The 16,134-nt window shown below is 42.5% G+C and overlaps 1 protein-coding gene across 1 annotated transcript in view; it reads left to right on the forward strand.

Annotated features, from left to right (window-relative positions):
* SH3D21 (SH3 domain containing 21) overlaps positions 1–16,134 on the forward strand; it is a 99,324-nt gene that overhangs the window by 17,700 nt on the left and 65,490 nt on the right. Inside the window, exons 3-4 of the mRNA XM_044287701.1 lie at positions 7,588–7,654; positions 8,890–9,002. Coding sequence (XP_044143636.1) covers positions 7,588–7,654; positions 8,890–9,002 — 180 coding nt within the window. The remainder of the gene's footprint in view (positions 1–7,587; positions 7,655–8,889; positions 9,003–16,134) is intronic.

Genomic DNA, 16,134 nt, shown 5'->3' on the forward strand with positions numbered 1-16,134 from the left:
TCTGCTAATGTCGCAGCCCCAGGCCAATGAGGAGGTGCGCCCGGGCTCCCGGGCATCAGAGTGCCAGCTCCACCCAGCGTGCAGGCATGTCAGCATGAGCTGCCTTTCTTCAGTATAAAATGCCTGCACGTGCAGGTGTTGGTGAATTTCTTGTCCTCTGGCTCCTCCTACTGGTCCCTTGTGTTTATTGAAGACTCCTTTGGCTTGGAATTCTGCATTTGGCTTCTTGGGTTTTGGTATTGTATTCATCTCCTGGTTCTGACTGTTTGGTGTGTTTGATTTTCTTGTTTGCCTCTGGTGTATGTTGTACTGTATTGGCTGACTGGCCTTTTACTTTTTTTTCCGTAAGATGACTCTTAGTGTTTCTCTGTTTGTTTGTCCCTGTTTGTGTGTCACCCCTTCATGTATTGTAGTATAGTGACTGTCATTTAATGTGGGTCACAGAAGTAGATGGCAGAACCTCCAATCCAACAAGATTTTTATTTACACATGGTGCATGAGACAGTACATACAATCTTGGTACAGCAAAGTTTCGGCTACATCTTAGCCCAGTGACGACGATGAAGCTCCTGCCCTCAGTCTCCTGCAGATCGCACTGGCGCAGCCCTCAGTGGGTACTGGGCCTGCGCGAGAGTTCGTTCAGCCGTGAGGGAGGGGGAGGAGAGGGATGAGAGGCTGTGGGCGGTTAGACAGTCGGAAGGAAGGCATTTTGGGCACTGTAAGAGGGGCGTTACTGGGCACACTAAGGGGAACAAAACGCCCCTCTGAGCACCTTCAGGGCTAATTTGCATAATCATAAAGTCGTTTTTCTCATAAACTACTGTACGGATTACAAGATAGAAGAGCACAGCCGATTCAAGGTAAGCTGTGCTGCATGACAGCTTTAAAATCCGATTTTGGGTTAGGGGAGGTGACAGAATCCCTTTAATCACATACCTTTTCCACCTGCACTGTGAATGTTTACATGGTGTGTTCAATAAATACATGGTAACATTTAACCCCTTAATGACTCGGGTCATAAAAAGTGTAATAGCAAGCGATCAAAAAGTCATATGCACCCCATAATAGTGCCAATCAAACCGTCATCTCATCCCGCCCGCAAAAAATGAGACCCTACCTAAGACAATCTCCCAAAAACTGAACAAACTATGGCTCTCAGACTATGGAGACACTAAAACATGATTTTTTTTGTTTCAAAAATGAAATCATTGTGTAAAACTTACATAAATAAAAAAAGTATATATATTAGGTATCGCCGCGTCCGTGACTACCTGCTCTATAAAAATACCACATGATCTAACCTGTCAGATGAATGTTGTAAATAACAAAAAACAGTGCCAAAACAGCTATTTCTTGTTACTTTGCCACACAAAAAGTGTAATATAGAGCAACCAAAAATCATATGTACCCTAAACTAGTACCAACTAGTTTCTAAAATGGGGTCACTTTTTTGAAATTTCTACTCTAGGGGAGCATCAGGGGGGCTTCAAATGGGACATGGTGTCAAAAAAACCAGTCCAGCAAAATCTGCCTTCCAAAAATCGTATGGCATTCCTTTCCTTCTGCGCCCTGCCGTGTGCCTGTACAGCAGTTTACGACCACATATGGGGTGTTTCTGTAAACTACAGAATCAGGGCCATAATTATTGTTTTGTTTGTCTGTTAACCCTTGCTTTGTAACTGGAAAAAAATATATAAAAATTGAAAATCTGTCAAAAAGTGAAATTTTGACATTGTATCTCTATTTTCCATTAATTCTTGTGGAACACCTAAAGGGTTAACGACGTTTGTAAAATCAGTTTTAAATACCTTGAGGTGTGTAGTTTCTTAGATGGGGTGAGATGGAGTTCCTACTCTAGGGGTGCATCAGGGGGGCTTCAAATGGGACATGGTGTAAAAAAAAACCTGTCTAGCAAAATCTGCCTTCCAAAAACCGTATGGCCTTCCTTTCCTTCTGAACCCTGACATGTGCCCGTTCAGCAGTTTACGACCACATATGGGGTGTTTCTGTAAACTGCAGAATCAGGGCCATAAATATTGAGTTTTGTTTGGCTGTTAACCCTTGCTTTGTAACTGGAAAAAAAATATTAAAATGGAAAATCTGCCCAAAAAGTGAAATTTTGAAATTGTATCTCAATTTCCATTAATTCTTGTGGAACACCTAAAGGGTTAACAACGTTTGTAAAAGCAGTTTTGAATACCTTGAGGGGTGTAGTTTTTAGAATGGGGTAATTTTTGGGTGGTTTCTATTATGTAAGCTTCAGAACTGAACTGGTCCTTAAAAAGTTGGTTTTTGAGAATTTCTGAGAAATTTCAAGATTTACTTCTAAACTTCTAAGCCTTGTAACGTCCCCCAAAAATAAAATGTCATTCCCAAAATGTTCCTAACATGAAGTAGACATATGGGAAATGTAAAGTAATAACTGTTTTTGTAGGTATTAATATGTATTATAGAAGTAGAGAAATTGAAACTTGGAAATTTGCTAATTTTTCAAAAATTTTGGCAAATTTGGTATTTTTTATACATAAAAATTCATTTTTTTACTCTATTTTACTAGTGTCATGAAGTACAATATGTGACGAAAAAACAATCTCAGAATGTCCTTGATAAGTCAAAGCGTTTTAAAGTTATCACCACATAAAGTGACACTGGTCAGATTTGCAAAAAATGGCCTGGTCCTGAAGGTGAAAATGAGCCCGGTCCTTAAGGGGTTAAATCTTTGTGTGTTATTAGTTTAAGCAGACTGTGCTTGTCTATTGTTGTGACTTAGATGAAGATCAGATCACATTTTATGACCAATTTGTGCAGAAATCCATATCATTCCAAAGAGTTCACATACTTTTTCTTGCAACTATATATTGAATTCTAAGTTCATTCCATATGGTTGCAACGCTTTTAGGGTAAAAATAAATTTAAATTCTTTTTTCCTGAGTATTGTTTCCCTGTCACCCTGTTAGTGTCAATCGCTTTGAATCTAAGTTGATTGACATTATGCCCACATTCCACAAAATGTTTAGACACTGATTTATCCATGTTCTTTTTTCGAATGGTGCTCTTGTGTTTATTTATTCTTTCCCTGATCGCCATTGTGGTCTCTCTAATGTAGATCAGGCTACATGGACACTGGATGATATATATAACGTATCTCGACCTACAGGTATGATACCCATATATCTTAAATATCTGCCCGGTATAGGGATGTGCAAAGGTATTGCCTTTGATCATGTTGCCACAATGGCAACCTCCCAAACATGGGAAATTGCCTGCCTTCCGTGGGGCTAAGCTTAGTTGTCTGTCTGTTCTCATACTTCCTACGTCTGTTTTAACCAAACCATCACGTAAATTCCATTGCCTTTTATATGCCATCACAGGTTGATTCTGAAGCTCCCATTATTACCTAACCAGATCAGAATATACCTTTCGTTGTAGAGGTCGATGCTTCTGAGATGGAAGTGGGAGCAGTTCTGTCTCAATTTTCATCTACCTTCACCTGATTGAAGCCGTGTGCATATTTCTCTAGAAAATATTCTGCTGCTGAAGCAAACTATGACATAGTTTAGATAGACATTGCAAGCTTTTGGCTATTAAGTGGGCTTTTAAAGGAATGGCCTTATTTTCTAGAGGGAGCTAGACACCAGATAGTAGTCCTTAGTGACTACAAAAATCTGACGTTTCAGGAGTCTGCCAAAAGACTCAACCCTAGGTAGGCATGTTGGGATTTTTACACACTTTGACTTTGTTGTTAGCTATAGGTCGAGTTCAAAAAAAGTCAAGGCTGATGCCTTGTCCAGAAGCTTTTGTGTCTTTAAAGCCCCGAAGTCTGAGCTGTTTCCTATTTGACCTGCAGGGATTGTGGTTTCTGCATTCTTCTGATCTGGCCTCCGAGATCTCTGCTAATCAGATTCAGGTACCTGAAGGTACTCCTGTGAGTAAATTCTTTGTCCCGGAAGAGTTTCAGACCCCTTTATTGTCTTAGTTACATGACTCTGTTTTGAGTAGATATCTAGGTATTGAGGGCACTAGTAGGTTGGTTAGACATTATTGGTGGCCTACTATGTGTAAAGATATTAAGATATATGTTTTGGCGTGTGAAACCTATGCCAGGTCCAAAATCCCCAGATCTTGTCCTGCTGGAGAGCTGTGTCCATTGTCTATTTCCAAGAGGTCTTGGTCACACATCTCCATGGATTTTATCACAGATCTTCCAAGGGAAGACCGTGATCTGGTTGGTGGTGGACAGGTTTTCTAAAATGTCCCATTTCGTTCCTTTAAGCAAATTTCCTTCGGTTAAGGCCTCTTGCACACAAATGTTTTTTTTTCGGTTTCCGTTCCGTTTTTTTGTGTTCCTTATAGGTCCGTATACGGAACCATTAATTTCAATGGGTCTGCAAAATAAACGGAATGTACACTGTCTGACTGGCATTTGACCCTTTTTCCGTACAGTGACTCTATTAGACTACATGCACACAACAGTAGAAAACCGACCTGTGATGGTTGTTTTTTTACATTCCGTTTCCGTTCCGTTCAAAGATAGTACATGTCCTATTATTGTCCGCATAACGGACAAGGATAGTACTGTTCTATCAGGGGCCAGCTGTTCCGTAAAAAACGGAATGCACAGGAACGTTATCCGTATTTTTTGCGGACCGCAAAATACTGAAAAAGCCATACGGTTGTGTGCAATAGGCCTAAGTAATTACCTTAGGTATTTTTAGATCATATTGTTAAGATCCATGGTTTTCCTGACAATGTTGTGTCTGACAGAGGAGTTCAATTTGTTTCTAGGTTCTGGATACTTTTTGTAATCATTCGGGTGTCACTCTCTCATTTTTGTTAGCCTTTCACCCGAAAACTAAAGGGCAGACTGAAAGGCTGAATCAGAGTCTAAAACAATTTCTGAGATGTTGTGTTGTTGACAATCAAAGTGATTGGGTATTGTATCTGTCATTGGCCAAATTGGCCATTAGTCGTCTTAACAGCTCTACAAGAAATTTTTCTGTAATTATGGCTTCCACCTTTGTGTGTGCTTGTTTAGGTCTTTGATTTCTGATAATCTTGAGGTGGAGGTTGTATGTGACAAACTCGACACAATCAGGGCCCATAAGTACCTGAGGAATTCCCAGGAGGTTCAAAAGAGAACCGCTAACAGAAAGAGAGCTCAAGGGGCTAATTTTGCGCTGGATGACAAGGTGTGGGTATCCACCAAACATATTCGTCTTAAGGTTCCAGCTATAAAATTTGTACCGAATTTCATTGGTCTATACAAAATTCTAGAGGTTATCAATCCTGTGTCTTTTTATCTTAAAGGGGTTATACCGTGACTAATGTAAAAAATTAAAATCAGAGATCATATAGTACATGACAACTTCATTCTAACAAAGCTAAAACCAATCCTGTACCTCACATGGATCCAGGAATCTCCTCATTAATTGATCTGGTAGATTTATATCAAGCTGACAGCTCAAGGGGAGTGTTTTTTCTGCTGCAGCTGGGGGGGAAAGGGGGGGGGGGGGTGGCATGCCTTCCCGATCACGGTTTAGGCGGCAGTTGAGGATGAAACTGAGCATGTGCGGCCCTTTCAATGAGCAGGGCAAACAAACAAGATACATTTTATTGAATAACTCAGTGGTTTCACAGAAATCTCCTGGTCCGGTGGAGGTAGAAGGTGAAACAGAATTTGAAGCAGGAAGAATTCTGGATTCCAGAAGGGTCTGTAATAATAATATCTGATCCACTGGAAAGTTTATGGTCCTGAGGAGAGTTCATGGGTGTTAGCTGAAGAGGTCCATGTTGATCAGTTGATTAAGAAATTTCATACCCTAATAAACCTGCTCCTATTGATGGTCCAGTGGCTGCCTCTGGCATGTCTTGTACTGCACTGTCTGACTGGCATTTGACCCTTTTTCCGTACAGTGACTCTATTAGACTACATGCACACAACAGTAAAAAACCGACCTGTGATGGTTGTTTTTTTAACAGCCATTACACGTCCATTTTAGGACCAATGGTAGTCTATGGGGTAATTCACACTGCAGTTTTTTTGAAGGCCAGTGAATAACAGACGTCAAAAAGTAAGACATGTTCTATCTTGTCCATTTTTCACTGATTGACTGCCCACATACAATTGAATAGGTCAGTTTTTAACATCCATTTCTCAGAAAGGCACCAGTGAAAAAAAGTCCATTAAAAATGGACAGTTTATCCGTTTTTTAACTGACTTTTTTTTTCACTGTCATGTGCATGTAGTCTTAGTGTTTCCCTGTTTGTTTGTTCCTGTTTGTGTGTTGCCCCCTTCAAGTATTGCAATATAGGGATTGTCATCCAGTTGTGGGGTCACTGCCTAGGGTGACCGTGCAAGTATGTAGGGATAGTGGGTCCGGGCAGTTTTAGGGCTGCACAATCCCTGTTTCTGTGACTGTAGTCGTTATCCTGACAATCAGCTTCATCAATATTTGTTCAAACCTTTAGTATCCTCCAGACATTTTGCCCTGTGAATTAACACATGATGTTTTTGTTTTTTGTTTCATTTGTAGTGTTTGATAAAGGTAATTTAGACCGAAACGTAAACAATTTTTGTTACCTTGAATTAACTTCAATAAAATTATTGGATCTACTAAGCTCTAACATGGTGTGCTGAAGTTCATGTTACCACATAGTCATATGGGTTGAGACCCTAACCAAAGCACCTGAGTACAGTATTTAATTTGAGTGCCACAAAACCTACTATTAACATATTTGTTTTACAGGTCATTTGCATTTTTACAAGTTTCTCGCTTAACAGGTTGTTAGATTAGGCATGATTTTGAAATTAGTGTTTTCCTAGTTATTAATTTAATGAGGGTTTCTGGCATAGGCAACCCCATTACATATGCTATTTTAGTGCATGTTGAGCTTCTAGACAGAACCAAAAGCCGTGCGAAGTCCTAAGCAATGCTGTTAGATGTTAAACACAGCAGCTCATGGTTGGGCGCCCCGCTTTCAAAGCTGATGATAAAGAATTGAATTATCTGTAGATGGGGATGGGATTTACGGTACTTGATTTGCTACAGATTTGTCTATTGACAAAAATCTATCAATTTTCTTTGTTCCCAGTATGGAAGGGATGTAGACAAATCTTGTGTGACCATGCTGCACAGAAGGTCCGGTGCACACAGTGAATCATCCAATATTCGACTTATTTCCTAACATTCCCTAATAGGATTAAGAGAATCCAGATAAAGTATGGGTATTAATGTCCATGACTAGACAGGTCACACTCATTTGAAGCTTCAAATTATCATAATGTATATGCCAAACTTTGGTTATTTCCCCTAGCTCTACAAAATGCTTATATATGAATATGTTTCTCCTGTTTTATTAGAAACAACTTACTGCTCAGAATCTTGATTTTGGAAATGGCTCTGCCAAAGATCTCTTGAGAGATGCCATTAGCTTTATGAAACAGGAAGAACACATTGTTTTACTACATATAGTTTCTGAAGGAGAAATGAGTCTTATAATAACATTGTAGAATACTCATTGTTATACTGATTGTACATATATAAAATGCTTGCACTCATTCAAAATCTTTTTGTATTTCTGCCACAGGAAATTCCTTCACTTTTTCTTAACGATAATGGTCAGAGGTTTCCAAGATCCATCAGGAAAGTCAATGGTAAGAGCAACATTTGTTTAAATAGAATTTTTTTTTATATATGGTGACCCTTCTCTTCTTGAGTTAGAATCAAATCATTTTAATTCTCCTTAAAAGGAATGGGTCTTTAGAAAGTGAACTATTTTTATATCAAGTTTTTATGTTAAAGATATTTTTTTTAGAATTGTTTTGATTGTGAATTTTTGAATTTTCTATGTTGCTAGCTATATTTTTTAAAGATCCTAAAATGTTGCAGGCCACTAAGCCTGATAAACAAACTTCTGTTCTGTACAGATCACATTTCAATAGTCAGCTCAGGGAGTAGCTATAGTGAAAACGAGGGAAATGGCTGCCACTCTGCCCAAACTCACAAGAGGCCCCCTGGGAGGACTGAAAGATTTTATTGTCTGGTCCCCCTTAACAATGCAATGACATTACATACAGTGACAGTATATACAGTGACATGACATACAGTATATACGTGTAGGAAATGGATGTAGCGGCTATCTGGCCTGGACTGAGAGAACTATCTTGACTAGCTGCAGTGAGGGTAGCATGGCAGGAGTGGGTTGCTGGGGAGGGAGTGCATACATTTTTTTAATGTGGGGCCCAGTCAGTTCAAGTTACATCACTGAGTCAGCTCATTATAATTACATTCAGGATTACAATGACAAGTAACACTTCTGTATAGATAGCAAAGGATCCACCTTTCTCAATAGGCGATGTCACAGCTTATCTCCCCCAACCTCCCTGGGAAGAATCTAGCAGAGCAAAAGGAAGAGTAAATTGGGGGGTGGGGTCTCTAGATGTATGTGAGGCACAGGGCTGGTCATGTACTATATGATGAGTTTATTATGTACGGTCCGCAATGCACGGGCACTGAACATGGGCCAGCCGCATGCGGATTGCGATCCTATTCACTTGAATGGGGTCCGCGATCCGTCTATTTCCCAAAAAGATAGGACAAGTTCTCTCTTTTTGCGGCACGGAAGCACGGAAGAACCCCACGAAAACACTCCGTAGTGCTTCTGTTCTGTGGTTCCGTTCCGCACCACATCTCCCGATTTGCAAACCCATTCAAGTGAATAGGTCCAAATCTGTGATGCGGAATGCACACGGCCGGTTTCCCGTGTATCGCGGACCCGCGGTCGTGTGCAAAAGGCCTAAGTGTGTACACACAGATAGCTGTCATTCCCTGGTAACATATATATGTAATATCATTCTGCCATTTAACAGTAATCATCTTTATTATTTAGTTTGTCCTCAGAAGAAGAAACAGCGTTGGTGTCGGGCAGAGTACTCATACAGCCCCAGTAAGCCAGATGAATTGGAGCTCATATGTGGAGAAGTTCTGGAAGTTCTAGAGGAGGTGACATCATGAAAATGTCTTTTATTTCATTTCATGCTGCTGCATTTAGATTTTAGGGATAAAGTGCTCAGGCTTTGCTGTTTACACAAATTACAGAGGAAACTTGTACAAAATCACAATATCAATCTGTAAAGGTGTGCAGCATGGAAAATATGAAAGATATGTATATGAACTTCCTGACTATGCCACAAGCAATGTATCAGTATCAGGCAAACCGATGACAGACAGATGACTGAGATCATTACAAACAGATATCTAAAATGTACTCACCACAAAATTCAGGAAATGATAGACTTTGAGATATTTGAAATGTCAAACGCAAATAATAATTTGTTAAGGAAGATCTTACAAATTCCCACACACATAATGGGTAGGCTTTGCTACTTTTCACAAACTTTTTATGTCTTGGTAGGATGTCAGCTTTTTCAAAAGGAGAAATGAATGGGCCTTATTGGGTCATTTCCACTCATTTATTTTCCCTTCATTTGCGCTCATCGTCGTACATAGACATTATCATGTTATAGTATACAGTATATACATTAAATAGGTTATTTTGCATTAGATATTGGCCAATATGTAAGATGTCTGACTGTACGTATGGCCCTCTGCTATACAGTTGGTTAGAATGAGTAGATCTTCTGGCCAGAACAGGCCACACACAGTAGCTGTTACTCCTGACACCACTATAAACATGTACCTTAACTTGGTGGAGCATGCATGTTTTTTTAACTGGTGAAGTAGAATAATTTGCTCGCAGAGGGGTATTATCTCTTGCATTAAGAAAGAATCAGTTATATTGAATTCTGACATACCCGACTCTTCCTTCACTCATCATCTGCCCTCAGGGCAAAGTCAAAAATCTCCCATACATATTAGATTTTTATATGGTCCACCAAAATTGGCAGGTTATAATGTCCTTTAATGTGTATGGCCAGATTTGTCACATACGTGTATACATATAGATAGAGCAAGAAACTCTTAGGCTTAAAGAAACACTCCCATAGTCTTTTTTTCTTCTCAAAACCTAAAGTATGTCAAAACAGTTCTGTTGCTTCATCTCGTCTACAAGTCTCCTTTCAGGTTTTCCTGTGCTGGTCCGCCATCTTTATCTGCCTTTTCACTTTACTATAGTCATTATAAATGGCGGCTGCTCTTTCAATTTTCTTTCCCATGTTGCTGCAGTCTTGCCTACAAGTCCCAGAATACTGCTTTCCTCAGGAGGAGAGCGTAAATGTGGGTGGATGTTTCCTCCATCATGTTCTTTCCACCCCTGACAGTCTGTATTCTCATTTTTATTTGATTAAATTATTATGTTTAATTTCCTAATATAAAGGGGCGTATAGAATATCTAACATAGATATATGTATTTGCTAGTTGTTTCATTTATCTGCTAAGTGTAACCTATGTTTGTGTGCGGTGGCACGTTTTTCGTCCACAAAGTGTCGTTGTTCGACAGGTGCCAGGCAGTTAAACATGGCATGGCTCCAGGGGCGTAACTAGACTGTTATGGGCCCCAGTGCAAAACTTGAACCCCCCCCCCCCCCCCCCAATTTTTACAAAGAGGCTGCAATTTTTTTAAACTAAGCCCAATGCAAGGCTACACTCACCCAGTCCTAATAAAATTTGGTCCTACCTCATCCAGGGTGTCACTGGCGTCGGCGTGATGTCCACTGGATCCAAAACAAGGTCCCTGCGGTGATAGAGAAAAAAAAGAATAATCACATAGGAAGGGATGGTGACTGCCCCAGTGAAATCACCAGCAGGGGGCGCTGTGCTGGTCCTGTAAGACTGAGCCATGCCAATGTATAGCAGGGTAATCTAGGACATTTCCCCTAAATGCTGCTACATAGTACTAATGCCCACATTGTGACCACTCAGTACTAATGCCCATCTTGTGGCCCCTTCACAAAAGATATGTCCTTCTTGTGGCCCCTCACAGCAGTTATGCCCACCTTTGTTCCTGTCACAGTAGTTATGCCCACTTTTGAGTCCCCTCACAGTAGTTATGCCCAGATATGTGCCCCCTCACAGTAGTTATGCCCAGATATGTGCCCCTCATAGTAGTTATGCCCAGATATGTGCCCCTCACAGTAGTTATGCCCAGATATGTGTCCCTTCATAGTAGCAATGCCCAGATATGTGCCCCTCACAGTAGTTATGCCCAGATATGTGCCCCTCATAGTAGTTATGCCCAGATATGTGCCCCTCACAGTAGTTATGCCCATATATGTGCCCCCTCACAGTAGTTATGCCCAGATATGTGCCCCCTCACAGTAGTTATGCCCAGATGTGCCCCCTCACAGTAGTTATGCCCAGATGTGTGCCCCCTCACAGTAGTTATGCCCAGATATGTGCCCCCTCACAGTAGTTATGCCCAGATATGTGCCCCCTCACAGTAGTTATGCCCAGATATGTGCTGTGCCCCCTCACAGTAGTTATGCCCAGATATGTGCCCTTCACAGTAGTTATACCAGATATGTGTCCCTTTATAGTAGCGATGCCCAGATATGTGCCCCCTCACAGTAGTTGTAGCCAGATATGTGCCCCCTCACAGTAGTTGTAGCCAGATATGTGCCCCCTCACAGTAGTTGTAGCCAGATATGTGCCCCTCACAGTAGTTATACCAGATATGTGTCCCTTCATAGTAGCGATGCCCAGATATGTGCCCCCTCACAGTAGTTGTAGCCAGATATGTGCCCCCTCACAGTAGTTGTAGCCAGATATGTGCCCCCTCACAGTAGTTGTAGCCAGATATGTGCCCTTCACAGTAGTTATACCAGATATGTGTCCCTTTATAGTAGCGATGCCCAGATATGTGCCCCCTCACAGTAGTTGTAGCCAGATATGTGCCCCCTCACAGTAGTTGTAGCCAGATATGTGCCCCCTCACAGTAGTTATGCCCAGATATGTGCCCCTCACAGTAGTTATGCCAGATTAGAGATGCCCACCATCATCAGTGCCAGAAAGGGAGTCACACACTGCACAGGGGGCACCATCATCATCATCAGTACTAGGGAGGGAACCACACACTGCACAGGGGGCATCATCATCAGTGCCTTCCTTCCCCCCTCCCCCAGTCTGCAGCTTTAGGGGGGAAAAAACAAAAACAAAAAACACATGCTTACCTGAGTCCTTGATGATGTGCTCCCACACTCATTCCCTGTCTTTCAGCGCTCCTCCCACAGCCAGCAGCGCGATGTGTGGCCATCAGGGGGAGCGCTGGAGTCCTGCTTCACTCTGGATACAGCCCGGCTGGCAGTGACAAGAACTGCCGGGTGTCTGTGTGAGTGTGCGCCCCCCCCCCCCCCCTTTGCCTCTGCGCCAACCACCCCTTCCCCCCGCTCATATTATACTGTACTTCATGCCGGGCCCCGTCAGAGCACTCCATGAGTCAGGGCTTTACTCCCTGTGGGCCCCCCTGACTTAGGGGCCCGGTCGCAAGTGCGACCGCTGCGACCCCTATAGCTACGCCACTGCATGGCTCTAACAGCTATCTCTCTTTTCTTCATACAGGTATATGCATATTTTAGTAACCCTGATTGCAGGGGCGGATTAAGTGCATGATAGGCCCGGGGCTGTCTACCCAACTTGGGCCCCCCCCCCTCCATTTTAGTTTAGTTTTTTTTTTTGTATGAAGAGGCTGCGGTGCTTCATAGGCGCCACAGTCTCTTCTTAGGCCATATGACATCTTCAGACTAAAAAAAACTACCCCAAATTGGGTCCTAAACTGAAAAATATGGTCGCCAAATTTAAAATACATATCATTGTAATAAAAAAGACATGGAGGAGAATACAGCACCACATACATCTTACATCCAGTGACATCTCCTGTCATGTAGACCATCTCTTTCCTCTTCTCCTCCATTTGACCCAGACCACCATGGCAAATTCTTTCAGCCGCATCTCGTCTCTACAGTTTGTAACACAGACACGTTAGATTTCTAAATTTCTCCATCAACCTCCTCATCCTGGTGTCCCCACAGTGTCATCCTGCCACCCCCCCCCCCCCCCAATGCTGTGCCCGTTGTGCTCCCCAATGCCCCAGGAACTATACTGCTGAAAAAATAGTGACCCTGATAGATATCATTGGGGTAATTTATCAAACTGGTGTAAAGTAGAACTGGATTTCCAAAAGAGCTGTCAAATATGAAAGGTGGAATCTGATTGGCTGCTATGGGCAACTAAGCCAGTTCTGCATTACACCAGTTTGATAAATTACCCCAAATGTTCCTATAGTGTCCACAGCAGCTATAATGTCCCCTAGAGTGCCCCCAGTAATAATAACACCCTCTATTGTGCTCCAGGTAATAATCCCTGTATAGTGTCCCCAGAAATAATAGAATTGCCCCTACAGTGCCTCCCCAATAGCAACACCCCCATATAGTAATTTCCACCACACTGCCCCCACATAGTTAATCCCCCATAGTAATTTGCCCCCACACAGTAATTTCCCCTAAACTGCCCCATATAGTAGTTTGCCCCACACAGTAATTTGCCCCACACTGCCCCCACATAGTAATTTCCACCACACTGACCCCACATAGTAATTTGCCCCCACACTGCCCCCACATAGCAATTTCCCCACACTGCCCCCACACAATAGTTTTCCCCCACATAGTAATTTGCCCCCACATAGCATTTTTCCCACATAGCAATTACCCCACACTGTCCCCATATAGAAATTACCCCACACTGTCCCCACATAGAAATTTCCCCACACTGTCCCCACATAGAAATTACCCCACACTGTCCCCACATGGCAATTTCCCCCACACTGCCCCCACACAATAGTTTCCCCCACACTGCCCCCATATAGTAATTTGCCACCACACTGCCCCATATAGTAATTTGTCCCCACATAGCAATTTCCCCCACACAATAGTTTCCCCCACACTGCCCCCATATAGAAATTTGCCCCCACATAGTAGTCCCTCACATAATAATTTGCCCCCCTACTGCCCCCACATAGCAATTTGCCCCCACACTGCCCCATCTAGTAATTTGCCCCCACATAGTAGTCCCTCTCATAATAATTTTCCCCCACATAGTAATTTGCCCCCACATAGTATTCCCTCTCATAATAATTTCCCCCCAAACTGCCCCCACATAGCAATTTGCCCCCACACTGCCCCATCTAGTAATTTGCCCCCACATAGTATTCCCTCCCATAATAATTTGGCCCCATACAGCCCCCACATTCCCCCCCCCCATGTACTCAATTTATCTTCCCTAATATGTCCCCCCCCCCCAAGTAGGCACATAAAATAAAAAAATAAAAAATGAACAAAAAATGAAAAGATAAATACTCACCTATGTCTCAGGCGCTTGCTCGCAGAGGAAGGAGGGATGAGTCAGGCGCATCACAGTGCTGCATCCCGGCACAGGCTCGCGATGACGTCATCACGCACGCCTGCGCCGGGATTTCACTACCGCATAGGCCTCAGGCCTACAAGGCCTGAAGCCTATGGCAGTGATCGGCGACGGGACAGGGAGCTATGCGCTCCCATGCCCTGTTGCAGTATGTGGGCGTTCGGGTCAGTGTTGGGCCCCCAGCGGTGCTGGGCCCGGGGCTGCTGACCCGAACGTCCCTATTGTAATCCGCCACTGCCTGATTGCTATACATCTCATCCTGCATAATAACTCTGCTTTCTGTAAATATTATCCTGCATAATTATCACATATGGTATATGCATCTTTTAGCAACTCTGATTGCTGCACATCTCATCCTGCATAATTATGATTTATTGTATATATGACTATAGTATGTGACTTGATTTGGTCATATGACCTTACAGCTTAGTCATTTTAAGCATTCTGTGTTGGGATAGAGGAGGGGGTGGGGGCTGGAGTGGGAGGAATGAAGAGAGGGTGGAACTACAGCAGATGACGATCTTCGTTCAGTATCTGCTTGTAGTTTCTATCTGCACAGGAAGGGCAGAAACTGGAAGACATAAGTATAAGGACAGAATGGTTAGTCCTAAGTCACATGATGCAGTAAATAAAAATGAAGATGTAAATTTCTGTATAACTAAGCATCTAAAAATATAACTTTATTAGTAAAGAAGGTTTAATGTCTATTTAAAATGCATGTCTGAAAATAACCATCGGAGTGGTTCTTTAAATAGGCAATAACAATAGTTTAGGGTCATTCATTTGCCTCAGACTGATGACTGCATACTGCATACAAATCCTAATGCTGAAATGTGTGTTCATTGTTTTCTTTCAATATCCATGAATGATGGATGCGCACTTGTAATACTAAGGCCCCTTTCACACGGGCGAGTTTTCCGTGCGGGTGCGATGCGTGCGGTGAACGCATTGCACCCGCACTGAATCCTGACCCATTCATTTCTATGAGACTGTGCACACGAGCGGTGATTTTCACGCATCACTTGTGCGTTGCGTGAAAATCGCAGCATGCTCCTCTTTGTGCGTTTTTCACGTAACGCAGGCCCTATAGAAATGAATGGGGTTGCGTGAAAATCGCATGCATCCGCAAGCAAGTGCGGATGCGGTGCGATTTTCACGCATGGGTTCTAGGTGACAGTCTATTCACTGTATTATTTTCCCTTATAACATGGTTATAAGGGAAAATAATAGCATTCTGAATACAGAATGCTTTGTATAATAGTGCTGGAGGGGTTAAAAATAATAAAAAAGTTAACTCACCTTCTCCTCTTGTTAGCGCAGATGCCGGTCTGTTCTTTATCTGTGGGCTAAAGGACCTTTGATGACGTCAGATCACATGCTCCATCACCATGGTGATGGACCATGTGATTGGAGCATGTGATTGGAGCATGTGATCTGACGTCACCTCAGGTCATTCAGTCCACAGCTAAAGAACAGAGTGGCATCTGCGCGAACAAGAGGAGAAGGTGAGTTAACTTTTTTATTATTTTTAACCCTTCCAGCACTATTATACAAAGCATTCTGTAGTCAGAATGCTATTATTTTCCCTTATAACCATGTTATAAGGGAAAATAATACAATCTTCAGAACATCAATCCCAAGCCCGAACTTCTGTGAAGAAGTTCGGGTCTGGGTACCAAACATGCGCGATTTTTCTCACGCAAGTGCAAAACGCATGACAATGTTTTGCACTCGCGCAGAAAAATCGCGCATTTTCCCGCAA

Source organism: Bufo gargarizans, chromosome 3 (assembly GCF_014858855.1).
Source record: "Bufo gargarizans isolate SCDJY-AF-19 chromosome 3, ASM1485885v1, whole genome shotgun sequence".
Classification (NCBI taxonomy): domain Eukaryota; kingdom Metazoa; phylum Chordata; class Amphibia; order Anura; family Bufonidae; genus Bufo; species Bufo gargarizans.